The 27829-nt window shown below is 43.7% G+C and overlaps 1 protein-coding gene across 2 annotated transcripts in view; it reads right to left on the bottom strand.

The window, feature by feature from the left end:
- Window positions 1-216: 216 nt before the first annotated feature.
- Window positions 217-27829, bottom strand: part of MERTK (MER proto-oncogene, tyrosine kinase) — a 129535-nt gene continuing 101922 nt past the window's right edge. Inside the window, exons 14-19 of one of the 2 annotated variants that reach the window (XM_010386349.2) lie at window positions 24606-24698; window positions 22950-23068; window positions 10614-10723; window positions 8542-8701; window positions 7733-7869; window positions 217-1223 (exon numbers count right to left, since the gene is read on the bottom strand). In XM_010386349.2, the coding sequence (XP_010384651.2) occupies window positions 716-1223; window positions 7733-7869; window positions 8542-8701; window positions 10614-10723; window positions 22950-23068; window positions 24606-24698 (1127 nt within the window). In that variant the 3' untranslated portion in view covers window positions 217-715. The remainder of the gene's footprint in view (window positions 1224-7732; window positions 7870-8541; window positions 8702-10613; window positions 10724-22949; window positions 23069-24605; window positions 24699-27829) is intronic. The other variant, XM_030921723.1, reaches the window with a different exon arrangement.

Consider the following 27829-nt stretch of genomic DNA (forward strand, 5'->3'; position numbering starts at 1 on the left):
CAGCTGATTTTAAATCTTTCCATTCAGATTTGTATTTTTCAATCCTTTAATTTTTTGTTCCTTATCTACAGACCCTGGTGTGGTTTTACCATATCTCTAGAAAGCAATGCCAAGAATGGTCAGAGCAATTGCCCCAAGAGCCAGGCATTAAGAGAATTCCATTGCAAAGGCCGCCACTGACCACTGTCTTTCAAGTCAAGTAAGTTCAACATATCCTTCCTTATTCATATTTTATTAGGAAGCCATATCAGAAAATTAATCCATTATAAAACTTTAAACATTGAATGAATCATTCTTATCAAATACATCAAGACCAGAAGCCAAGTTAAATATGGCATTTCATTTTACAAATATTTTTACATTTCATAGTCATGAAAACGAAAAGAACTTGAAAAAGCAACTTAAACTCTGTACGAATGTTAATGTCAAGGAGCAGCTGAAGCTTAACTTTAAGATATGCAAGATAAGTGAAATAAGTAATGTTTTATTAAAATATCCTTGTCTTTTTCCATGATATACACATATTTTTTTCTCTTTAAATAAATATATATTATGTATTTTTAATGACAGCTTACTTGACAACATTCATCTGGTGCTTTGGGGCCATGGAGTTCACTTGGTAAGGAAGACAAATACCAAAAACATCAGGTACAACTGGATTCTCCTATAGCAGAAGAATTGGCTTGATTTTTGGAATGTCTCCCCGCACCTCTCCTCACATCAGGACTTCTGAGCTTTCTGAGGAGTCGTCAGCAAACAAAAGTTCATCAGGCAATGGGCTTCCCAAGGGCAGCGTGCTCGAGTGGGACCAGGGGACCCCATTCCTAACAAGTCTCTCCCCCGGTAAAACGCTGTTGTTTTCAGCTGTGACTGCAGCGGCAGAAGTCAGATCTTCCCATTCCTCACTGCCCCCATTCAGGATGTACCGTCCTTCATGAGGTTTGCTGTCATGAATTTCCGCTGTGACCACGCTGATGGCAGCGCAGGGACTGCAGGAGGCAATTATAGAGTCAGGGTCAATGTTCAAGTCCAGTGGAGCAAGCGTGGAGCCCTCGGCCAGGCCCTCAGAGCTCTCCAGCAACTGTGTGTTGATGTAAATGACGTCTGCTTGGTTCCGAACGTCGGGCAAACTTTCTAAGAGTTTTTCTAGCTGCAGCCTCAATACTGAAAAGGTGGGGCGGTCCAAGGGATCGGTTCTCCAGCAAGAGTACATTATTTCATACCTGAAAGTTAAAAAGAAGTGGATTATCTCCCAGCACAGCACCCATCTCTTTGTGCAATCCATGCCTTTGTTTTTACAGAATCTTTATCATATTTTAATCAGCATTCATTCTACTTTTTATAAAAATTATTGAGACTTTTTTGGTGGCCTCATATTTATACAACTTTTGTAAATCTTCTGTGGTATTTGACAAAAAAGTGACCCTGTTCCTAGGAAGAGAGCACATATGTGGCAATTATATCTAACTTTGCAGACAAGGAGTATTTAGGTCTCTTTCTTTGTATAGCGGCTGGCAAACTATGGCTCACGAGCCAAATCCACCCCACTGTCTGCTTTGTAAATAAAGTTTTATTGGAACACAGCTATCCTTATTTGTTTACACATTGTCTATGACTTCTTATGTCACAATGGCAGAGTTGAGCAGGTGCTAAAAGGCCTGCAAAGCCAAAAATATTTGCTATTTGGCACTTTATAGGAAAAGTTTGCTGACCTCTGTCCTATGCCATCAAACTGAGTTGTTACCAGGACAGCTGAGTTAGTTGGGGCCCTGGGGCTAGGGCTAAGAAGGTCAGGAGTAGGGGTAAGGGCAGGGGGTAGCTGTGTGCTGTGTATCACTTCATCTAGTCTTCTCAACAACACTGTTATTGTCACTTTGTAATAAAGATGACAGTGGGCTCAGGGACATTACAGAATGTGCCATGGCCATGTGGGTAGCCAGGGATTCAGATTCAGATTGGACAACTCCTGCATCCAAGGGCTCCTCACAACCCCTTCCACTTTGTTTTATAGAGGACAACTCTCTTCTGGGTGGTTTTTTCATGCCAGTGTCTCCTATAGTTAATAATTCCAATGGAGGGACATTTAATGGAGCACAGTAAGACAGATGACAATTAGGAATCAACAGGCTGAGATGAAGAGTACGTTATACCATAATTTCATTAAAAATGTTTCTTTTCTTAAAATTGATAGACCAATATGGGACATACACACATATATGGCATATATATGTACACGCACACACATATATATGGCATATATATATACACGCACACATATATGGTGCATATATATACACATACACATATATGGCATATATATACACACACACATATATATATGCATGCCAATTAATATGCCTGGCCCTGAAATGTCAGGTCTATCAATTATAATATATACATATACATATAGATACACACACACACACACACACACACACACATATACATGCCAATTAATGTGCCTGGCCCTGAAATGTGTGTGTGTGTGTACATATATATATGCATGTGTGTGTATGTATATATGTATATATATATAAATGTGCATATATATATGCATACACACATATATGCATATATATAATTTTAAATATATATATATATTTTTTAAATAAGACAAAGTCTTGCTATTTTGCCCAGGCTGGTCGAGAACCCCTGAACTCCTGGGCTCAAGTGATCTTCTGCCTCAGCCTCCAGAGTAGCTGGAATTACAGGTGCACACCAGCATGCCTAGGCATCATTTCATTTTGATTCCTTTCTGTTTTGAGAAACTGATAATTCATATGTCACTGGACAAAAAAATGACCCAAATTTAAATAGTCTGACCCATGCAATACATTACTGGCATCTCATGAACAGAAATATGCAATTTCCATATTGACATTTAGTTACAGCCTATAGAACCTTTGGCTAATTCTACTAACACTGGTACTTCACACACAACATGCAGATCTCATTCACGTAGATGTATAATATCTTTTCATCTGTCCACTGGACCAGCCTTTATCAACACTTGCACATGCATCCTGAAGGTGGAGGCTGGCAAAGTGCCATGCATGTAAAGAGCTTGATACTGAATGTAGGCCTAGACAATGGCACGGCACACTTCCTTGCCTCACAATCCTTGTTGTCATCTCAGGCTTAGGGCTTCTTTTTTGTTCCCTGTCTTACCTTCTTTAGATGGTCACTTAGACTTGACAGACAGTTTCTGTTTTTATTTTTGAGGTTTTCAGGCATAAGTCAATTTGCATGACTCCGTTTTCCACAGAGCCTCCTTGATTGTTTGCCATCTGAGATGAGCTTTGAGACATTCTGTTCTCAGGGACATAATCTCCTTTCCATTATTTCATCAAGAGGCTGTGGTATTTGACTTACTTTCATTTATTTCATGTCTTAGGAGAAAGTGTTTAAATAATTTATCTTTATTTCCAAGTAGAATAGTATCAATATCACTTTGAAACTTCTTTTCCTTTTATATTCAATACCTTATCAAATGTATAAAAATATAAATATGACTTTTAAAGACATGGTGAACATGTATGCTGTCTAACCTACTCCCACAAAAGGGCAATTTCATAGTAGTAGACCAAGGAGATTAACAAGAAGCCCCCATCTGGTAAGTAATAGGAAGGCTGTGATATTTAGTGATTTAGATTTTATAAAATTTTATGGATGGAAAGAAAAATAAGTTTGGTAATTGCTTTTGTAAAGGGTTATTTTTATTTTTCTGTTGAGATTTTATAAAAGGTGTGATCATATAGGTTGCCAGGGGCTGTGGGGAGGAAAGAATGGGATTAGTTTAATGGGTAGAGAGTTTCAGTTTTACAAGATAAGAAGAGTTTTGGAGATAGACGGTGGTGATGGTTATACGACAGTGTGAATGTACTTCATGCCACTGAGCTGTACACACTGGTTAAGAGAGTCCATTTTATGTTATGTATATTTTACCACAATTAAATGCAATCATGTGAATTTACAAAATTTGTAAATGTATGACTTTACTCATATTTTTCAAGCACCTGCTTTGCTCCTGGCCCTGAGGATGGCCGAGTGTAGGGCTGCAAGTCTGCACAGGGAAATGACGCCCATCTCCTATCAGCTGTGCTTCCACTGTGCTAGCCAGTATCTACCTAGCTCTGCCATTCAGCCCACTGTGACTCCCACCTTGTCCCTTCTCCAGATCTCAGATGCCTCAGGTGGCAGTGGAGGGAGGGAGAGGTCAATGGATAGAAGAGGGTTTCTGAGATGGAGAAGGTGGGTGTAAGCTGGGGTCCTTGGGGCAGACAGGCAGCAGGCAAGAGGCAGGGCCAGCTCTGTGCCAGCCAACACGCCAGGTCCTGGGTGCCAGGATGAATAAGAGTGCGAGGGCAATGCTAGGCTGGTCATGTGTGTGAAGCGCGAGGGGGGTGCTGGATGGGCATCAGGTGAGTCCTGGAGAGGAGCCCCTGAGTCTGTGCAACTGCAGCTTCACGGTGGCTGATGCAGGTGGAACATGAGCAGCAAGTGCCAGCTGTGTGTAGGCTGATGGGCCCTCACCGTTTACTCCTCACTGCAGCCCCACGAAGGAAGAGATGCAGTTCCACTCACAGACAGGGCAGCTGAGGCCTGGAGAGGAGAGGAACTGACTGAAGTCGGCGACAGTCGGCGGCAGTGCCAGTCCATGTGACGCGTGGCCCTGCTCTCATCTGTGGCCTCTGCCTCCTTCACTAAGAAGAGTCACTGACCTTTCCCTCACGTTTACTATTTCAGCCATCATGTGAAACACTTTACATTTGTTTTTTGGGTTGTTTGTTGTTGTTGTTGTTTCCTTTTTTTGAGACAGGATCTTGCCCTGTTTCCCAGGCTGGAGTGTGGTGGCACAGTCATAGCTCACTGCAGCCTCCATCTCCTAAACTCAAGGGGTCCTCCCACCTCCTGAGCAGCTGGGACTACAGGCATGCCCTGCAACACCCAGCTAATTTTGTTTATTTTTTGTAGAGATGAGGTCTCACTATGTTGCCCAGGCTGATTTCAAATTCCTGGCCTCAAGCAATCCTCCTGCCTTGGCCTCCCAAAGTGCTAGGATTACAGGCATGAGTCACTGCACTCAGCCTGAGTTCATTTTTCTTTCTTTCTTTTTTTTTTTTTTTATTGAGATGGAGTCTCACTCTGTCGCCCAGGCTGGAGTTCAGTGGCGTGATTTCCGCTCACTGCAAGCTCTGCTGCCTCCTGGGTTCACACCATTCTCCTGCCTCAGCCTCCCGAGAAGCTGGGACTACAGGAGCCCGCCACCAAGCCCGGTGAATTTTTTTGTATTTTCAGGTAGAGACGGTTTCACTGTGTTCGCCAGGATGGTCTCGATCTCCTGACCTCGTGATCCACCCACCTCGGCCTGCCAAAGTGCTGGGATTACGGGCATGAGCCACTGCACTCAGCCTGAGTTCATTTTTCAAAGGAAATGTCTCAGAAATGGAACAGAGGCTTCTTTGGGGGATGCTGTTGTTACCCAGCATGTAGATTCGAGAGGAGATGGAAGAAAGCCTGGCTCACGAGGGCACAAGGCCACAGCACAGCCATAGCCCCCTTAGCACACCCAGTGCATGGGCCCCCCAGGAGGCGGGGGTAGGGGCAGATTTGCCCCTTTCTGCCTGACTTCACTAGCCACACGGCAGTGTGCTGACTCTGCTGCTTTGTCCTCTAAAATGTCTCACAGAAAACCAACTCAGCGTTCCCTTGTTTTGGCTCTAAAAACCACAACGTGACACAGCTTAGACCTTGCTAAGACCCAACATAATCACTGCAAATATCAACTATTTTTTGGTGGGCAAGGAAAGCCAAGAAAGAAACTGCACCAAATCTCTTTCCAGAGTCAATACTGTTTGACTGAAACGCTTCCTTATTTTCAGAAGCGGGCACTTCATCAACATGGCACTTTTAAAACTACCATGAAACCCTAGAACTGATTTTATTAGCATTTCAGGATTTTTTTTTTTTTTGAGACGGAGTCTCACTCTGTCGCCCAGGCTGGAGTGCAGTGGCCAGGATCTCAGCTCACTGCAAGCTCCGCCTCCCGGGTTTACGCCATTCTCCTGCCTCAGCCTCCGGAGTAGCTGGGACTACAGGCGCCCGCCACCGCGCCCGGCTAGTTTTTTGTATTTTTTTAGTAGAGACGGGGGTTTCACCATATTAGCCAGGATGGTCTCGATCTCCTGACCTTGTGATCCGCCCGTCTCGGCCTCCCAAAGTGCTGGGATTACAGGCTTGAGCCACCGCGCCCGGCCGTCAGGATGTTTTAAAGGATTTACAGTGCTTGTTTCTCTTCTTAATGTTATACATCTACCACCACAATAAAAACCACCAACCACTACCAACAGGACGAGGCTCTGATTAAAACAGTTTCCTTCTTTTTGGCTTAGAAGGGACCTGGGAGGCCTGTGGGCAAATGGACCCAGGCTCTCTCCCCTATGTGAGGCAGCAGGGCCTGTGTGTGTGTGTGTGAGTCTGTGTGTCTAGGGAGGGTGCTGCCATGGACCCAGGCTCTCTCTCCCATGTGAGGCAGCAGGGTGTGTATGTGTATGTGTAGCGAGGGTGCTGTCCACACTCACCTGTTCCAGCCCAGGCATGGCACTCCATGACAGAGCCAGCGCAGGCCCACAGTCCTGAAGTGTTCTCACTAAATATGGTGAGAATGCCCCTCTCCAAGCCCATGGCCCTTATTATACAGGGAGGAGACTCCCCATTAGGAAGGTTCAAATCCCCATCACCAAGCTACCGGAACTGCCACAAGAAATTATTTTAATAAGGTGAGCAAAGTGCTTGGGGGAGATTAATTGCCACGGCCACTCACAGGGCCACTTAGGAAGCAGAGCCTGGCTTATTAACTCCGAGGCCTGGGTCTCTTCCCCATACTGCCTGGCCTTGAAGATGGGGGCCCTGTTAGGATGGGATGTGTGCTGTGTGTGTGTCACGGCTGGTGGTTCTTTCTCCTGTCTAAACACATGATCTCTCAGGGACTATTTTATTTTATTATTTTTTAATAAAGACAGGGTCTCACTATGTTGCCCAGGCTGGTCTTGAACTCCTGGGCTCAAACGATCCTCTCTCTTTGGCCTCCCAAAGTGCTGGGATAACAGGCATGAGCCACTGTGCCCAGCCTCAGGGAGCATTCCAAAACACACACTTCTGGGCCCACTTTGTACCGAAAGCATCATAATTTCCGGGAACAGGGCCAAGGAATTGTATCGTTAGACTATCTCCCAAGAGATTCTGATGAGCAGCCTGATCCCAAAGTCACTGGTTTAGATTTCTCAGTGTCCTGATGAAGGGTATTACTGTGAGTGGACTGTCTGAAATGCTACACAGAAGGAAAAGGATAACTGGACCAAAAGAGGGTGAGGAATCATTCAAGGACCTCATGCACTACAAGGCAAACCTATTCTCTGTGGATATATTTCCTAGAGGTGTGTAAGGAATTTAAGGACTGGTGCCATTGCCTTATCTTGACGGTGCCCGTCCTTCGAGGCTGAGGCCCTTTGGATGAGTGAGCCTCAGTGGGCTCACTGGAGATACCACACACTATTTCCCACATTAGGAATGGCTCCTGGCCTGGGGTGTCTGCAGGTGCCACCCCTCTGCACATGCCCATCTGGCTAGCAGCAGTCCCGTTCCCCTCCCATGGCTGTGTTTCCGAGGTCACTGCAGAGCCAAGTGGCTGCCCCATGCAGAGTATGGAAGGGAGACAGAGAAGCCCACTCACAGTTCATCCAGGCAGTCCTCGGGCTGCTTCAGCCTGTGTCCATGGAGAAGATAGTCATACATCTCATGGTTCTGGACCCCGGGATAGGGAGTCATTCCCCGCGTAGCTATTTCCCACATGGTCACGCCAAATGCCCACTGGGAACAAAGCAAAAAGTTAGGATGCAAGCCTTTCCACAAAGCCTGAATGGACCTTTTCACTAGGCAAAGGCCATTTCCCTAAACACTGACGATCATGCACAAAGCTGGCAATTATGTGTGAGACGCACTGCTCTCCCAACGCCGCAATAACGTGGGGTTGGAGTGTCGCAGTTCCCCACTTCTACAAAAGCTGTTCTGGGAAATCTGGCAAAGGCAGAAACAGCCTCGTCACACGTCTTCTTAATGCTCTTTTCCACTGTGGTTGTGAGGTGCTTTCTTTCTCTAATCTCGGGTCAAGGACGTAATTACACAGCACCTTTCATATAGCATCTAGGTTCCAAGAGCCACCGGATGAACCCATTCAATTTAATGTGACTATGAAATATCCTAGTTGTGGGCAATGAGTCATCCTTTGACAGCAAGGAAAAATGGGAAGAAACTAACGGCTTTTGCAAAGCACACATCTTCCGAACGTCAGGACACTTCACCAGAACGTCTGTTTCACCTGAATTAAAGTATCTGGTAAGACATAAAAGAGAGGTCTGAGCAAGCTCCCAATCCTCAGTTTATCAAAGAGTAAAATGTCTTGCCACACCAGCTGAAGTCATTTCTTTCAATGTGCCCTCGTCTTTGCACTGTGGGGCCCCTGAATCAAAGCTGTGTACGTACCACGTCACTTTTACTTGTGTAGACTCGGTCTGCAAGACTTTCTATAGCGATCCATTTAACAGGCATCTTAGCAATGCGGCCTTGGCGGTAGTAATCGCCACTATAAATCTTCTTAGAGAGGCCAAAGTCCGCAACACAGACAGTCATGTCATCTCGCAACCTACAGAGAGCAGGTTATGTCTTCAGCAGCGTCAGAGGCAATGCCTTAAATTACTGGTCTGTATCAGACACAGGTGAAAACACTTATGATAATTGACCAAAAGAACACAGAGACACCACCAGCCTGTGAGCGTACTGCTTTGGGACCAATGGCAGAGCAAGAGCAAGAGCAAGAGTAAGAGCAAGTGATGCAATTTTTTCTTTACTTTTTTTTTTTTTTTTTTTTGAGACTTTTGAAATAGAGTCTCGCCCTGTCACCCAGGCTGGAATGCAGTGGCACGACCTCGGCTCACAGCAACCTCCGCCTCCCGGGTTCAAGCGATTCTCCTGCCTCAGTCTCCCGAGCAGCTGGGATTACAGGTACACACTATCAACACTCGGCAATTTTTTTTTTTTTTTTTTTTAAAGTAGAGATGGAGTTTCACCATGTTGGCCAGGCTGGTCTTGGACTCCCGACCTCAAGTGATCTGCCCGCCTTGGCCTTCCAAAGTGCTGGGAGTACAGGTGTGAGCCACCACGCCTGGCCTCAAGTGATGCAATCTTGCATCACTCTGATCTGTGTGGGATGCGGAGCAGCAAGGGCATCTGTGCACAGTGGATAGAAACAGCTGGAGAACATGGAGACACAGCATAGCAGGAGCAGAAAGCAGTAGCTCAAAACCAGGGCCCCCTGGTGGACTGATGGAGGACCCCAGCAGCCTTCCTCCCAGAGGTCTGGAAGCGGCACTGACCCTGTGGACTAAGTAAGCCCCCTGAGAGTCTGGAGAAGCTGGGGATTTACCTGCAGTAAGAACAAGATGCTGGGCTTCTTGCTAAGATGGTCAGGTGGGTGCTTGAAGAACTAATTGAGAAATTAAAGGGCTACAATTGCATTTGTAGCCCAAGATATTAAAACAGCTCCTACACAAGAAGAAGGAGGAGGAGAAGAAAGAATAAAAGCAAGAGAAGGAAAAGAAATAGACATAAAGTGGTCTGGGGAAGGTGACTAACTTGTCCCTGTTTGCCTGACACTAACTTTTTACACTGAAAATCCATTGTCCTGAGAAACCCCTCAGGCCAGGGTAAACTGCAAAGCTGGTCACCCTACCTGCTGGGAAAACATGAAGGAAATAGTAAGGGAAAAAGACTTCATGATTCTCCCTCCATGGTCGAAAAATTAAGTTAAATAAAAACAATAACGAAACCAAAACCCCTTTAGGGTTTTCAAAAGTGAGGTGAAAGGGGTAGGAGCCCTAGGGGCAGGGTTGGCTGGGAGGCGGGAGGGGGCAGGCCCTATTGTCACATCTCTGACCAAGAAAAACAAATGACAAAATCCATTGAGGGACCATTCCCTCTTCTTGCAATAAAAAACTTAAAATCAAGACACAGTTATTGTTTTTGAAGATTTACAGCAGACAACGGCTCTGATGAAGCAGGGTGAAGCAATGGGGAGAACTTAAGTCCACATTTCTTGTATAATGAAGCCATTGTCTGCTGTGAAAGGACAGCTTCCACATATTCAAAGTACAAAACTTCTTCCTAAGGAAGTGTTGTGTAAACGTAGGGAAAAACCTTTACGATTTTCACTGCTGTCTTTAAGAGGAGCTGGTGTGCACGTAACTCTAGGTCCAAAGCTACCTGATGGCATGGGGAAGGATCACAGGGGTCACACCTCGCATTCCTACCTGAGTGAGAGAGTGAAGGTAAACTGGAGTCATAAGGGAAAGCTTTGGAAGCCAACCAGACTCTCAGATGCAGAGGCAGTGAAAACTCCCGAACACCCAGCCGTATTTCCATCTTTGGAGCAAGCCACACCATACTCTTTTGACTACAGCTTCCTTCCCTATCTAAACAGGAACAGGTCATCTCCTTATCCCTGCAAAGACCAGACACCATGAGGGCCCAACCCTTCCAGGATAGCCGAGGACTCTTACATGCAGTTTCGAGCAGCTAAATCTCGATGAAGAAAATTCCTGTTGCTCAGATACTCCATTCCCAGGGCAATATCCATCATGAACTTCAGTAGTGTCTGCAGAGGAATATGCTAGATGATAGAGGAGACAAGAAGAAAGACTATCTTTTAAAAAGGAAAACTTGCAAGTAGTTTCGCCTGAAGGGGAAAGGATGCTTTAATTTATGACGTGTAGTGATGAAATAAGGAAACAAATCTTTTATTTCCATATCACTAATATCACAAATAAGGGTTTTAAAAAGGAATGAAAAAAACATTAAACTTCTTGGCAAACATCATATTCTCTTTCCTCATCTTTAAAAGTATTTACAGTGAATGACACTGTTTCTTTTCATAAGGTATGAGGTCTAATGTGATCCTTCCCTGTGTCCTTCAGAGTGGGACAGAGCACATACGTTGCACAGAGGAGGGAAAGGGACAGGTGATCTGGCTTCAGCAGCGGTGAGGTGCATGTGTGTGGCAGGGGTCTAACGTTTGGGAGGGGAAAAGTCCACTTAGGATGAGCTGTTTCCAGTTAGGCACCCCTATCTGCTACCATTTTACTTTGAAATGTTTTGAAAGATACTTGTTTCTTCTAAACAGAAATTAGAAGAGTCTTCACCTCTTATCACAGGACCAAAGCACTACAAGTACATATTCAGGAATTTTCATTTTGTCCCTGTAGGGCCTGCCTATAAGTTTCAACAGTCTAGTATTTTCTCTAGCTTATAAAAATCAAACTAGATTGCTGTGTTAGAAAAACCAGTCACTGTTGGAATCAGTTATGAGGATGACTGCTGATAAAACTTCACTGTAGTAATTAAGTGTTTTAGTGCAACCATGGCCCTGCAGAAAAGGATTTGCACAAGTCCCTGGCAGTCATGAATGGGTCCATCCATTATGTACCCTCCCCAAGGCACTGGATTTGCCATGGCTTGCTTTCCATACATGAGTTTTACAAAATGGTACTCATGAAGACACTGCATTTTTTAATGATTTTTATTTTCCAACCAAGACACATGTCAATTACATACTGTATAAATAAATGAACTGTCTTAATGTTTATTTTTAAGTAAGGGAATTGTTTAAAAATCAGTCATGGAAGTTTTATGCCTCTACTCTGTATTATTTGGATATTTGGTTTTCTGGATACTGATTTCCAGGAAAGGATTTGGGTCTTAAGAAATATTACATCTTACTGTCATTCACGAAGGTGCAATGAGTATCAGGTACTATTCATTTGTGCTGCTTTTTCCTAGAACACTTCTGTTATTCCTGGAGACTGTGACCAAAAGTCACTTAAAAAATAATTGTGTAGCACAATTAACAAATGAGTTTAGCAAGGTTGTAGGTTACATGATGGACACACAAAAATCAACTGTATTTTTATGTACTGGTGATGAATAATCTGAAAATGAAATTAAGAAAATTTCATTTACAATAGAATTAAAATACTTAGAAATAAAGTTAACAAGGAATTGTAAAAATTATATTTTGAAAACTGTAAAATATTGAAAGAAATTAAAGAAGATCTAAATAAATGGAAAGATATCCTGTGTTCATGGATAGGAAGACTTAATATTGTTATGATAGCAATACTCCCCAAATTGATCTAGAGATTCAACATAAGCTCTATCAGAATACTAGATGGCTTCTTTGTAGAAATTGATAAGCTGATCCTAAAAGCCATATGGCAACTCAAGGAACTGAGAATAGCCAAAACAAGCTTGAATATGTACAAAGTTGGAGGATTCAAACTTACCAACTTAAAAACTTAACTACAAAGCAACTATAATTACGACAGTATGGTACTGGGATAAAAATACAGATCAATGGAAAAAAATAGAAAGTTTAAGAATAAAGCCATGTATGGTCAACTGACTTTTAGGAAGGATGTCAAGACCATTGACAGTAAGGGAAAAATAGTCTTTTCAACAAATGTTCTTGAGACAAGTGAATGGCCACCTGCAAAGGAATGAAATTGAACCTCTACCTCAAACCATATACAGAAATTAACTCAAATGATCAAAAGATGAATCAAAGACCTAGATGTAAGATCACAAACTATAAAATTCTTAGGAGAAAACAGAAGGGCAAATCTTTGCGACTTTAGATTAAGGGATGGTTTCTTAGATATGACACCAAAAGCACAAGCAACCAAAGGAAAAAAAGAAAACTGGACTTCACCAAAAATAAAAATGTTTGTGCCTCAAAGAATACCACAAAGAAAGTGAACAGGAAACCCACAAAACGAAGAAAATATTTACAAATCACCCATCTAATAGGAACTCGTATCTAGAATACATACAGAACTCAGGCCAGGTGTGGTGGCTCATGCCTGTAATCCCAGCACTTTGGAAGGCTGGGGCAGGTGGATCATCTGAGGTCAGGAGTTTGAGACCAGCCTGGCCAACATAGTGAAATCCCATCTCTATTAAAAATACAAAATTCGCCAGGAATGGTGGTGCATGCCTGTAATCCCAGCTCTGTGGGAGGCTGAGGCAGAAGAATCACTTGAACCTGGGAAGCAGAGGTTGCTGTGAACTGAGATCACGCCAATGCACTCCAGCCTGGGTGACAGAGTGAGACTCCATCTCAAAAAAAATAAACAAATAAATAAATAAAACCAACAAATAAATAAAAATAAATAAATATATACAGAACTCTTATAGCCCAATAATAAAAAGACAATCACATTAAAAATGGGTAAAAGGTCAGATAGACATTTCTTCAAAGAAGACATACAAATGGCCAATAAGCACATAAAAATATGCTCAATGCGGCCGGGCGCGGTGGCTCAAGCCTGTAATCCCAGCACTTTGGGAGGCCGAGACGGGCGGATCACGAGGTCAGGAGATCGAGACCATCCTGGCTAATACGGTGAAACCCTGTCTCTACTTAAAAATACAAAAAAAAAAAAAAAACTAGCCGGGCGACAAGGCGGGCGCCTGTAGTCCCAGCTACTCGGGAGGCTGAGGCAGGAGAATGGCGTAAACCTGGGAGGTGGAGCTTGCAGTGAGCTGAGATCTGGCCACTGCACTCCAGCCTGGGTGGCAGAGCGAGACTCCGTCTCAAAAAAAAAAAAAAAAAAAAAAAAAAAAAAAAAAAAATATGCTCAATGCTATTAGTCATTAGAGAAATGTAAATCAAAATCATAGTGAGATACCACTTCACACTCACTGGAATGGCTAGAGTTTAAAAGTCAGATAATAAGAAGTGTTGGTGAGGACATGGAGAAACTAGAACCCTCACACGTTGCTGGTAAGAACGAAAAATGATGTGGTTACGTTAGAAAACTATCTGGTAGTTTCTCAGAAAGTTAAACATTGAAGTTAACATACGACCCAGCAATTCTACAATTAGTATATACCCAAGAAAATGTAAAGCATATATCAACACAAAAATTTGTACCAAATATTCATACAGCATTACTCATAAAAGCCCCAAAGTAAATAACCCAACTGTCCATCAACAGATAAATAACCAAAACATGGTATATCTATTCGACAGACTATTATTCAGCCATAAATAAGAATAAAATACTGTCACATGCTATCACATGGATGAACCCTGAAAACATTATGCTAAGTAGAAGAAACGAGTCATAAAAGATTACAAATGTATATGATTCTATTAATATGAAATGTCCAAAAAAGGGAGAGAGAGAGACTGAGACAGAGAAGTTTAATGGTTCCTTAGGGATGGGAACAAGGAGGGTAAAAGGGATTAGGAGCTGACAGCTGAAGAGTATGGGGTCGGTTTTGTTTTCTTTTTGTTTTTAGGTGATGAAAGTGTTCTAAAATTGATTGTGGTAATAGTTGCACAACTCTGTGACTGTACTGAAAACCACTGAATTGAATACTTTAAATGGGAGAATTGTATCTCAATAAAGCTGTCATCTTAAAAAAAAAAGCACTGTTCCAGGAAAAGAGAGGGGAGAGAGAGAGAAAGAAGAGACAAAAGAGACAAAAGGCAGGCCTCTCTCTTTTATCTCTGGAGACGGGTGTGTGAGGACGTGATGCTGGAGAAGCTGCTATCTTGTAACCATGTGGAGCACCAGCTGCAGATGAACAGAAAAAGGTGGAACACTTTGGGGCACTTGATGATGTTGAGGACAAAATGGCCAACTCTGGAGCTGTGCTACCTCTGGGCTTCATTGCATGAGATTCTGTATCTCCACTGAAAGTCATTTTGAGTTGGGTTTTGTATTACATGCTGGTGAAGCCATTCGACTTATTGTAGAACCTAAACATTGACCCCAACTTCTCTTTCCTGTTTTATCACCCCTCCTCCCATCCTTCCACTGCTTTGCTGTTGCCATGTGAGACAATCTACTTTTCTCAAAACATGGCTATGTTCCCAGATCATTTGGTCTTTGCTCATTCTGATCCTGACTGTGTGCTTCTCTTAATTTTCCACTGTACTCCTCCTACAACTCTTTTGAAGAAATCCATGATGGCAGTGTGGAATTTATTTTTTATTTTTTGAGACGAAGTCTTGCTCTGTCACCCAGGCTGGAGTGGTGCAGTGACGCGATCTGAGCTCACTGCAACCTCTGCCTCCTGGGTTAAAGCGATTCTCCTGCCTCAGCCTCTCAAGTAGCTGGGATTACAGGCATGCATCACCATGTCCGGCTAATTTTTATGTTTTTAGTAGAGATGGGCTTTCACCATGTTGGTCAGGCCAGTCTCAAACTCCTTGAGAGGTGAAGCCAGCTGGACTTCCTGGGTCGAGTAGGGACTTGGAGAACTCTTCTGTCTAGCTACAGGATTGTAGACGCACCAGTCAGTGCTCCGTGTCTAGCTAAAGGATTGTAAATGCACCAATCAGCACTCTGTAAAAACGCATCAGTCAGGGCTCTGTGTCTAGCTAAAGGATTGTAAATGCACCAATCAGCACTCTGTAAAAATGCACCAATCAGCATTCTGTGTCTAGCTAGAGGATTGTAAATGCACCAATCAGCACTCTGTAAAATGGACCAATCAGCACTGTGTAAAATGGCAGGATGTGGGTGGGGACAAATCAGGCAATAAAAGCTGGCCACCCCCAGCCAGCAGTGACAACCTTCTTGAGTCCCCTTCCGCGCTGTAGAAGCTTTGTTCTTTCGCTCTTCACAATAAATCTTGCTGCTGCTCACTCTTTGGGTCCGTGCCACTTTTAAGAGCTGTAACGCTCACCGCGAAGGTCCGTGGCTTCATTCTTGAAGTCAGCGAGACCAAGAACCCACATGAAGGAACCAACTCCGGACACATTCTGACATCAGGTGATCCACCCACCTTTGGCGTCCTAAAGGTGGCTTACAGGCATGAGCCACCACGCCCGGTCAGCAGTGTGGAATATTTTAAACATTTCTCCAGTCAGAACTCATTTCTTCCCTGAAACTCTAGCAGGCTGCTCGCATCGCTGTGTGATGCATATGTTATCACAGACTATCTCCCTTTGTACTATCGATCTCCATGAGACCTGGGGTCATGTCTCATCATCTGCCTGTCTGCCCTGCACAGCTCCAGCGGTGATGTCTGCCCTGGGTAGAGTGGCACTATGGGTCCAGCACCCAAGCCCTCCTGGAGAAGCACGTTTAAATACACTGATATTGGGCCATTACAGTATCAAATACACTGATAATAGTCTTGGGCCGCTCTAGCAGGAACATAAGATATTTGTTCCAGGCAGCAAAGAAAAGATCTGAATAAAAGCGTGATTTTTCTGTTTGTCTATGCACTTTGTGTCTTCCATCTTATCTGTGGCTACTAAGTAACAAAATAGGAAACGACATTCCTTTTTATCTTTTTAATACTTGAAAGTTATTTTCCATCATTGAAAATACGCTTGTATTTTTTTTGCAAATGGAAACTATTCATCAGTCAGTAAAGTCTGTGTACTTGTTTCCCTTACTTGTTATTTTGTTCAAAAGGATATAAGATTACAGCAGAACTTTTGCCAGACACAGATAAGCTGATTCTAAAGTTTCAATGGAAGGGCAATGAAACGAGAATAGTTAAAACAATTCTGAAAAAGTAGAACAAAGTAGGAGGAATCACAGTGGGTGATCTTAAGATTTATAACAAAGCTTCAGTAATCAAGACAATGTGGTAGGGGCAAAGGATGGGAACACAGTCTAATGAAACAGAACACAGGACTCAGAAATGTACAACCAACTACTTTTAGACAAAGATACAAAAGCAACTCAGTGGATTAAGGACAGTCTTTTCACAAATGCTATTGGTCATCTATATGCAAAAAAAGCAAACCTTAAACTAAATCTCAAACCCTATACAAAAAATAACTCAGAATTGGTCATATACGTAAATGTAAAATGTAAAACCACACTATCTTTAGAAAAGAAATAGGAGAAAATCTTTTTACTAGAGGTTAGGCAAAGAGTTCTTGGACAAGAGAGCAAAAGCATGATTCATTAAAAAATAAAACTGATAAATTGGGCTTTATCAAAATTTTCGGTTTTTTGACTATTTTAAGAGAATGCAATGACAAGCTACAAACCTGGAAAACAAGCTCTGAAAATCACATATCCAGCAAAAGAATTGTATCTGGAATACATAAAGAACTCTCAAAATTTGACAATAAGAAAATCAACAACTCAATTAAAAAATGAACAAAATACTTGAACAGCAGACACTCATCAAAGAGGATATAAGGATGGCAAATAAGCACATGGCAAGATGCTCAACATCATTAGTCATTCAGGAAATGCAAATAAAAACCACGATGAGATATCACTCTACATCCATCAGGACAGCTATAAGCAAAAACCAGAAAAGCCACCAAAAATACCAAGTCTTAATAAGAATAAGGAGTACTGCATTTTTCACACACTGCTGGTGAGAATGTAAAACGGAAGGGCCTCTCTGGAAAACAGTTTCTTGTAAGGTTAAATATGCACTTACCATATGACCCAGCAACCTACTCTTGGGCATTTACTTTAGAAAAATGAAGACTTCATCCAAAAATCTGTATGTGAATTTTACAGCAGCCTCATTCATGATTGCTAAAACCTAGAAACAACCCATATGTCTCTAAACAGGTCAACAGATAAACTGTGGTATAAGCATACAATGGAATACTACACAGCAATAAAGAAGGAATGAACTATTGATATACACCTCTTGGCTGGATTTCAAAGAAATAATGCTGAGTGAAGAAAGCCAGTCTCAAAAGGTTATAAACTGGCTGGGTGCAGTGGCTTACACCTGTAATCTCAGCACCTTGGGAGGCTGAGGTGGGTGGACCACTTAAGGTCAGGAGTTTGAGACCAGCCTGACCAACATGGTGAAACCCCATCTCTAGAACAAATACAAAAAAATTGGCCTGGCGCCTATAGTCCCAGATACTCAGGAGGCTAAGGCAGGAGAATCGCTTGAACCCAGGAGGTGGAGGTGGCGGTGAGCCGAGATTGCACCCTTGCACTCCAGCCTGCATGACAGAGCAAGACTCTGTCTCAAAAAGAAAAAAAAAAAAAAAAGTTATACACGTATGACTCCATTTATATAACATTCTTGAATAGACAAAACTATCAGGGGAGAAAAAAGATGAGTGGTTACCATGGGTCAGTCATGGGGGTAGAAGGTGTTATACAGGTGTAGCAGGAGGGAATTTTGTTGGGTGATAGAACTGTTCCATATCCTGATTAGGATTATGGGTACATTAAACTATATAAGTGTTAAAATTCCTAGACTTATATAACAAAAAGGGAAAACAGGTCAATTTTACTGTATGATAATTTAAAAGAATATAAATTGTTCCTCTATTTCTCCTCTATAAAGATTCAAGAAAGAGATCCAACATGAGGCTCACCATATTTACATAGGGGTCCAAAACAAGGAGGAGAGTTAAGCTTCACAAATAAAGACAGGCAATTTTGGCCGGGCGCGGTGGCTCAAGCCTGTAATCCCAGCACTTTGGGAGGCCAAGACAGGCAGATCACGAGGTCAGGAGATCGAGACCATCCTGGCTAACACGGTGAAACCCCGTCTCTACTAAAAAAATACAAAAAACTAGCCGGGCGAGGTGGCAGGCACCTGTAGTCCCAGCTACTCAGGAGGCTGAGGCAGGAGAATGGCATAAACCCAGGAGGCAGAGCTTGCAGTGAGCTGAGATCCGGCCACTGCAAATCCAGCCTGGGCGACAGAGCGAGACTCCATTTCAAAAAAAAAAAAAAAGGCAATTTTGGGCCACCAAATAGACCTGTGTATTTTTAATCTTTTTGCTACAAAATGCACTCTTGTACAATAACATGAAATTCCCAGACCCGCAATAAATTATTAGAAAAATTGTACAACGTACCAGCTAGGCGTGGTGGCCTGTAATCCCAGCACTTTGGGAGGCCAAGATGGGTGGAGCACCTGAGATTGGGGAGTTTGAGACCAGTCTGACCAACATGGAGAAACCTGTCTCTACCAAAAATACAAAATTTGCCGGGCATGGTAGCGCATGCCTGTAATCCCAGCTACTCGGGAGGCTAAGGCAGGAGAATCGCTCGAACCCAGGAGGCGGAGGTTGTGGTGAGCTGAGATTGTGCCATTGCACTCCAGCCTGGGCAACAAGAGCGAAACTCCATCTCTCTCTCTCTCTCTCTCTCTCTCTCTCTCTCTCTCTCTCTCTCTCACTCACACACACACACACACACAAAATTATATGACACACCGTAAATTAAATGTAAGTAAAATCACCCATCAACATGCAACAAAACCCATTGAAGAATATGTGGTGCCACCACTCACAGGGATCTGTCTGGGCGCTGCCCTGCTGGGGAGGGGTGCACACAGAATGGGGCAGTCAGAAGAGCATTGAAGGCACACAGTGTGCAGCCTGGGGGCCAATCCTGCTTTCACCATGGCCCTCTGTGCCTCAGTTTCCTCAACTTAGATTCCACTAGTAACTACTTTCTAGGGTTGTTTGCCATTGGTGCATTAATACATACAAAATGCAGGCTGGCCTATGCTACATGCTTGAGAAAGGTTAGCCACTGTCATCCCAGGGGCAGGAGTGTATGTAGTGACGTGAAGGCCATGAGGAATGTAGGCATGGAGTGAACAATGAGAGGTGAATATCTGAAATCACCAACAATTGTACTAAGGTGTTGGGAATTGTGGGTAATTTTTTAATCCCTTACAGACTTCCTATAATGCAATCATCTTTCTTTTTGGGGGTAAAAGAGGAGGAAAATACTCAGCCCTGTCTATAACATTTTCCATGTTGGACTAGGCCCCTCACCTCTTTGGAAGAGTCTCGGTGATTTTTTAACAGCTTCCTGTCTCTACGGTTAGTACTCATGCTGGTGAAGGACAACTACATTTTCATGGAAGAGAACAGGAGTACGTGTGGGCGTGGGGCCAGGGGGGAACTGGAAAAAAGAAAGGGGGCCACTCTCCTGGTCACTTAGACTGTCCCTAGGAAGAAGAGAAAGAGTAAAAGGGGGAAAAAAAAGCAAAAGTCCCCTCCCCTCCATCACACACAGGCAGAAGATACCAAGAACGTCAGCTGGAAGTAGAACAGCAGGCTCCAGCACCTGCTGACCCTAAATTGCATCTCACATTTTTGCCTGTTTGTTTCAGCTTTCCCAAATTTTAAATAAAGGGCTGTTTCTACACATTGACCTGTCTCTTGGGATGAGGACTAGTGTTTTTCTAAGCCGACTTCCCCCAGGAAGGCCCTCAGTTGTCATTCTTGTCATCATGGCTCACTATAACTCTATCAGTCACCTGTGACCTGTGGTTATTAAGTTCATAAGTTACTGCAGGTCGGTGCACTTCAGTCTGAGGTTCTGCTTCTCTCTAGTTTCTCTGTGCTGGAAGGATTCAGGGCAGGGGTTGCTGCCCCTCTTAGGGGCACTGCTGAGGCAAGCATGCTGGCCTACCAATTCCCAACACGTCTTCTGATCCTGAGGATGGATAGACTCATGATAAAGAGAAGATGAATGGAGTGAGCAAGTTGACCCTCAGTGAACAACTAGAAAGCAACTCCATGCTGCCTCCACTGGGGAACTGAAAGGCACCCTGCATCCAGAGATGTTATCATGAACAAGCCAAAAAGAGGGGACTCCAAAAACAAGAAGCTTCTCTGACAGCACACGGGGCCCAAACATCTTTCAGAAGGAATGTGGCTTCACTGACAAGAAGATGCTCAATGACTGGGTGTGGGGGCTGGGGGGAAAGGGAACTCACATTTCTCTGCAGCAATCCCTCCTTCTAAGCGGCAGAACCCGCAGCATATTCCAATCACCATCTCTGATCTATCTGCCAACATTCTCCAGGTTACTGAAACAAAGAAGCCCTGGTCCTGCCACCATGAGGTTCTGTATCTGTGCACGGACACCACACCCCCCAGTCTAGTTACCTTGCACACTTTCTGCCCCTATGCCCCCGCTGGGCTCTGCCCAGCCCACTGGGCATTTGAGCCCCTGTGCTCCTGGTGCCCACAGCTCCCTCACTGTGAATAACCAATTGTCTGTCTCCTGTTCTCCCCTCACTCACCACCAGCAGGTCAGCTCCATGGGGCAGGAACCATATCTGTCATGTTCCCTCCAGTGTCCTCAGAGCTCAGTGCCCACCTCAGAGTCAGCACTTGTTCGAAGGGTGAACTAATGAACTTAATAAACCTTCGTTTTCATTTTTTTCAGATGGAGTCTCACTCTGTCACCCAGGCTGGAGTGCAGTGGCACGATCTCGGCTCACTGCAACCTCTGCCTTCCTAGTTCAAGTGATTCTCCTGCTTCAGCCTCCCAAGTAGCTGGGATTACCGGTGCCTGCCACCACACCTGGCTAATTTTTGTATTTTTTCATTAGAGATGGGGTTTCACCATGTTGGTCAGGCTGGTCTCGAACTGTCCTCAAGTGATCTGCCCACCTCGGCCTCCCAACATGCTGGGATTACAGGCGTGAGCCACTGCACCTGGGCAGAACTTAATAAACCTTCTTTGGTTAAGAGTTTGTGAGTCCCATGGCACCGCTTCACTTGGAAAAGTGACCTGGCTGACCCTAGGCCACTGTCACCCCAGGTTTGTAGATACATTGGAGTGTGCAGAACTCCACCACACCGGTGCTGCATGGTACATTTTCCCCGCTGTGTTTTGTCTGCAGAGCCAGTGGGAGTGAGTTTTCATGGTCCCTAAGAACTAATTTCCTTGCACTTTCATCCCGTGGACTCATCAGACCATCAAGTAAGAGCAGCAAGAATTCTTTCCCGCAGCCATTGCTGATGCAGTGAAGGAAGCAGTTGTTCTTAACCGCCCTACTGCACTCAGTGGTCCTGATACTGATGGCAGCTAAAGGGACAAAGGTGGGGTGTGTCTGAGAATGCCAAGATGTAGACTGGGTAGTGCAGTTCCTTCCCAGGACCTGTGGTTTCTTACGGCTGTGATTAAGGGCAGTGATGATCTGCAGTGACTTTTGCCCTTTTGCCCAGTCAGAGAATGACTGTTGACAGAGGCCAGCCACACCCTGTTCCCACATGCGTCCCAACCAGAGCCCTGCAGGATCGCTGCCTTTTGCAGCAGACCGAGAAGGTGCGTGCAAGGCAGGAAGGGCGTCCTGCTTAGCCAGGCCCATAGTCAGGACACACTCACACTGCCTGCTCGCAGTCCACCGTTTGTCCACAAAACGTAACAGGAGGATACTGGTTTTGTTTCCGATAAGGAGGCCTAGGAAATGAAAGACACAACGTCCCCAGTGGCTATGATTCCTTAACGCTACAACCCTCGAAGTCAATACTGAAAATTGACCCTGAAGAAAGGCGGGCATGCCCGTGGGTCCTAAATTTCCTAGATGATCTATAACTGCCTCTACAGCTACATCCAACATTCCCAGGGCTTCACAGTACTCACGGTGGGTAAGTCAACGTAGGGAGTAAAATGTTACAAACGTTTTTCAGAACATCGATTGTGCAGTCCTCTTGGGTCACCAACACTTCTTCAAAGGTTGAAATCCAGAATGAGCTCTGTAAAATTTCTTTTAGGAGAGCCATCTTCAATGGCCTTCCCTTGGTCTGCGAGCTCTGGGGAGTATGCGGCCATGAGGGGTGTGAATCAGGAGCCTGGGCCACCCAGCTCAAGTTGGTAAAGCTTTGTCCATAAGGCTGTGCACACAGCCTCTTACCCCACCATAAAGCAGGATAATAATACCTGGAGCAGGCCTGCTGTGAGGATAGACCCCACATTTCAACCCCTGGACACACAGGGAGCACTGAACAAAGATCAGTGTCCTCTCCTTCCTGTCTTCACTTTCAAGGTTAGACGATTTGGTTGTCCTGACTAAGTCACATAAACTCTGAGAAGCGTTCAAGGGTAACACAAGGAGATCATTACCTTTGGTCCTGTCTCCAATCGGGAATAAAGTAAGTAAGTATGCAGGTCCCCGTATTTCATGAAGGGTAAAATTACCATGGGCTTTGGGATGCCTTGAGAGCTCATTTCTATACATACACCTGAAATTACAAACACATCATCAATGACAAAGAGCCCTTGTTACTGTGACCAGAAAAGCCCTGCAGGACCACTGGCCAAACAGAAGCCACGTGTTACCAAGTTAACAGTGTAAAAAACCCAAGAGCTCCTCACTCACACTCTGTTCTAGAAAATGGAACACACACAGGGTCCACTACTTTTTTTTTTCCCCCTTTCAGATTAATGAGGGCATGAGGGCTCTCACAAATCAAACGGTAACAACTATAGCCATCTAGAAACCCAGGAATTCCTGTTAGACTGAGTCTGAGGGGTAGTGACCCCACAAGATTTAAGGGCGAACTAGTTTCTTGTGATAGATATTTAATCATGTGAAAAAGTCCACTGCAAATGCTTAAACTAGTAAAATAACTTTGAAGAGCTGTAGGTAAAATTCACATCCCTGAATTTTAACAGTTTTGTAAAGGAGAAGCTACAATATCATTTGTCATGGAATCTGAGAGCCAGAGGCTGTCACCTGATCCCAGGCTTGCAAAGCTCCTGCACTCTGTGGTGTGATCACAAAGTGAGATTGTTCTCATAGTCGGCTAAAGCCAATAGCAGTGAATGAATAACAGTAGTGTATTTGGCATAATTCTGTATATAAACATTGATTTTCACATCTCTCTGCAGTGTCAATCATATAAAACTTTGAAAGATCTCAAAAGAATTTAGCGTGTATCCAGTCACAGGATGGCAAAACAAAAACAAAAAACCAAGGCTAGCAGAAAATTCAATTATTTCCAGGTTACTCTTCTCTCTTGGGACAGAGTCACTTACACAGCATCCATTCCATACTTAATCTCCTCTTTTGTAATTTTTGGGTATTGGAGCTACAAAGCCAAATTACATTAAATCACATTGTATGGAACTGCTAAATCATATTCCATGAAATCATCAATGTACCATAATCTTAAGAAATCAGTACTTTCTTTTTTTTTTTTTAGACAAAGTGTCCCTCTTGTCCCCCAGGCTGGAGTGCAATGGTGCGATCTTGGCTCACTGCAACCTCCACCTCCTGGGTTCCGATTCTCCTGCTTCAGCCTCCTGAGTAGCTGGGATTACAGGCGTGAGCCACCGCGCCTGGCCGGAAATCAGTACTTTCAAATAGGATAATAAATTATTTCTCAAAGATAACCTGTGGAATTTGTCTACTTTTTCAGCTTTATCCCACTGCTGTCTAACTCATGTATAACCTTAAATTAATAAAAATTACAACACGGCCACCTCTGTGTCTTGCCTTTGAGTAACCGAGGACAATTTAATTCATACTCTCCAGAATTCTGTGGAAAACTCAAATCATTCCTGAGCCCATCAGTGTCCAGAAAATGCAAGCTCATGATTACTATCAGCCTCAGAAAACATCATTGTGAAGAGAAGTCTGGGTGAAAACCTCAATGTTATAGGTTATGTTGGGGTTATACAAAGTGTAAACATATCTACACCAGAGATCTTTCCCTTTGGCACAGAGCAGATCAGCAGAGCCCCTTGGCCACCCACTCCCACATTTCTCAGAAGTACCTAGAAGTCGAATGACATTTGGGTGGCTGAAGTCTTTCATGCACGCTGCCTCACTGAGAAACTCCTCGATCTCCCGCTGTGAAAAGTTGTCCACTAAAGGAGAAAAAAGAAAAGGTTAAGTATGGATAATTCACTCAATTAAGGGGAGGGGTGGGCAACAGCAATTCTGTTCTCTAAAATCCAGGCCAGGAAGAGATGAAACTATAGAGACAGGAAACAGATGGGTGGTTGTCAGGGGCTAGTAGGGGTAGGGGAGAGAAGACGGGGGCAAACAGGCAAAGCACAGGGGACTTTTAGGGCCAATAAATAATTCTGTAAGATACTGTAGTGGTGGATGCATGACACTACACATTTGTCAAAACCCACAGAGTTGTACAACACCAAGAGTGAACCCTAATGTAAAATATGGACTCTGGTTAATAATAACGTATCAGTATGGGTTCATCAATTGCAAAAAATGCAGCTCAGTTATAAAAGACATTAATAATAGGAGAGATTGTGTGTGTCAGGAGGGGACCTATGGGCATTCTCTGTACTTTCTGCCCAACGTTTCTGCAAACCTGAAACTGCTCTAAAAAGTTAAAGTCTAATGGTAAAGAAAAAAAATTCCAAAAAAAAAAGAAAAACCCAAACCCAAAACCAAGAACAATTCTAACTGATCTGTTGCAATTATATTTGCTTTTTTTTTTTTTTTTTTTTTTTTTGAGACAGAGTCTTGCTCTGTCCCCCAGGCTGGAGTGCAGTGGCAGGATCTCGGCTCCACCTCCCAGGTTCACGCCATTCTCCAGCCTCAGCCTCCCAAGTAGCTGGGACTACAGGCACCTGCCACCACACCTGGCTGATTTTTTTTTTTTTTTTGTATTTTTTAGTAGAGATGGGGTTTCACCGTGTTAACCAAGCAAGATGGTCTCGAGTTCCTGACCTCGTGATCTGCCCACCTCAGCCTCCCAAAGTGCTGGGATTACAGGCATGAGTCACCGTGCCCAGCCTGTTTTTTTAAAAAAGAAAGAACCCCACACCTCTCCCTTTCTGTTGGTGTATGTCCTGCAAGTCTGGTTGCTCAACCACACCTTATGAGCCGGATGCATTTTTACACCACGTTTTTAAAATTAAATCGGCTTAAGAGAGACATTTAAAATTCTGTATTATGCTAAGTGAAATAAGCCAGTCACAAAAGGATGAATATTGTATGAAGTACCTAGAGAGTCAAAATCAGAGACAGAAAATAGAATAGTGCTTGCTAGGGCTGGGGAGAGAGGGTAGTGGGGAGTCATTGTTCGGTAGGTGTAGAGTTTCAGTTTTGCAAGATGAAAAGTTTTGGGGCCAGGCGCAGTGGATCATGCCTGTAATCCCAGCACTTTGGGAGACCAAGGCGGGTGAATCATGAGGTCAGGAGATCGAGACCATCCTGGCTAACAAGGTGAAACCCCGTCTCTACTAAAAATACAAAAAATTAGCCGGGCGTAGTGGTGGGTGCCTGTAATCCCAGCTACTCGGGAGGCTGAGGCAGGAACGGCATGAACCCGGGAGGCGGAGCTTGCAGTGAGCCGAGATCGCGCCACTGCACTCCAGCCTGGGCGACAGAGCGAGACTCTGTCTCAACAAAAAAAAAAAAAAAAAAAAGAAAAGTTTTAGAGATGGATGGTAGTGATGGTTGTATAACATTATAAATATGTTACAGTTCTTAATACCACTGAACTGTATACTTAAAATGGTTAAGATGGTAAATTTTACATTATGTATATGTTGCGCCAATTAAAAACAAATAAAGAAAACAAAAAGTCAGGCTTGCCTTTGGGAATTTGCATTAACAGTGTATAAATACTGATTAAAATCATGCATGAGGGCATCTAATGCAGTGTCTGTACCATCCTATGGGCTTAATATATATTACTCTTCTTTCTACTGAAGCAAATTTAGAAAAATTCAAAAATTTTTCTAATTAAAAAAAAAAAATCTATACATTTGCAAAAATTTGCCCTCACCTATTCCTTTTGCTGCAAACAACCAGGTGGGGGAATAGGGGTACAGGGCTCTGCCTGCAGACTCCTCCCTGGGGGGTCCAACCTGCAAGTAAATGTAGCTGAGCCTGGGGATTTTGAAACTAGAGATTATTCTCTCAATCTATGACAATTAGCAGGGGTGTAATCCCTATGCAAGTTACCCTAATGAAATTAAATAACTGCAGCGCCAAGCCAGAGAAAAAGGGGGTTCTAGGCCCAGCTCCTCCCACCAGGCGTCCTAATATGCCTGCCTATATCCCTAAATAGGGATTACTGGAAGGATTCCCCACAGACACACTGTGAGGCTCAAACAAAATCACAGAAGAGCAGGAATGGTGCAGAATATGGCTCAGTGCTTGATTCAGCTCTAGTGAGTATTCTGACTTCAGGGTGCTTTAGTTTCTGGGGGCTAGTTCCTGAACCTCCTTTTCAGTTATGTTCATTTTCTCTTCCTGTTGTCCTGATGAAATGCGGAAATAACTGCAATGCCCTTTGGCTAACAGTGAGTATCACATAAATATTAACCATTACGGTCTACTTAAAAAGCAAAAAGCACTGGTTCATGTGGCTTGTTGGTTATTGTGGTTCCTTTTCATAACTGAATTAAACTGCAGCCTCCAGGCCAGGCGCGGTGGCTCACACCTGTAATCCCAGCACTTTGGGAGGCCAAAGTGGGCAGATTACTTGAGGCCAAGAGTTCAAGACCAGCCTGGCCAACATGGTGAAATCCCATCTCTACAAAAAATACAAAAATTAACCAGACATGGTGGTGCATGCCTGTAATCCCAGCTACTCGGGAGGCTGAGGTGGGAGAATTACTTGAACCCAGAGGCAGAGGTTGCAGTGAGCCAAGATCATGCCACTGCACTCCAGTGTAGGCGACACAGCAATACTCTGTCTCAAAAAGAAAAAAATAAATAAACTTCAGCCTTTTCATTTAAGAGTCTCAGAACACGCTTACAATCTAACTTATGCTTTAATGTCCAGTAACTAGTGGATTTAAATTTTAGGAAGAATCCAACTTTACTTTATTCCCTGATCAAAAATAGTATTGAATAGGTACAAGGGGTTAATAAGGAAGCAACACCAAGAATGTTGACAAACTGAGCACCAAATAATCTCCATCCATGATTCATGATGAAGACTGTGAGTGAAATGCCATATGACCATGGTCTATTTTCTAAGTTCCCCAGTGATAGGCCATGACCAGCCAGACACCCA

The sequence above is a fragment of the Rhinopithecus roxellana genome, chromosome 17 (assembly GCF_007565055.1).
Source record: "Rhinopithecus roxellana isolate Shanxi Qingling chromosome 17, ASM756505v1, whole genome shotgun sequence".
Classification (NCBI taxonomy): Eukaryota; Metazoa; Chordata; class Mammalia; order Primates; family Cercopithecidae; genus Rhinopithecus; species Rhinopithecus roxellana.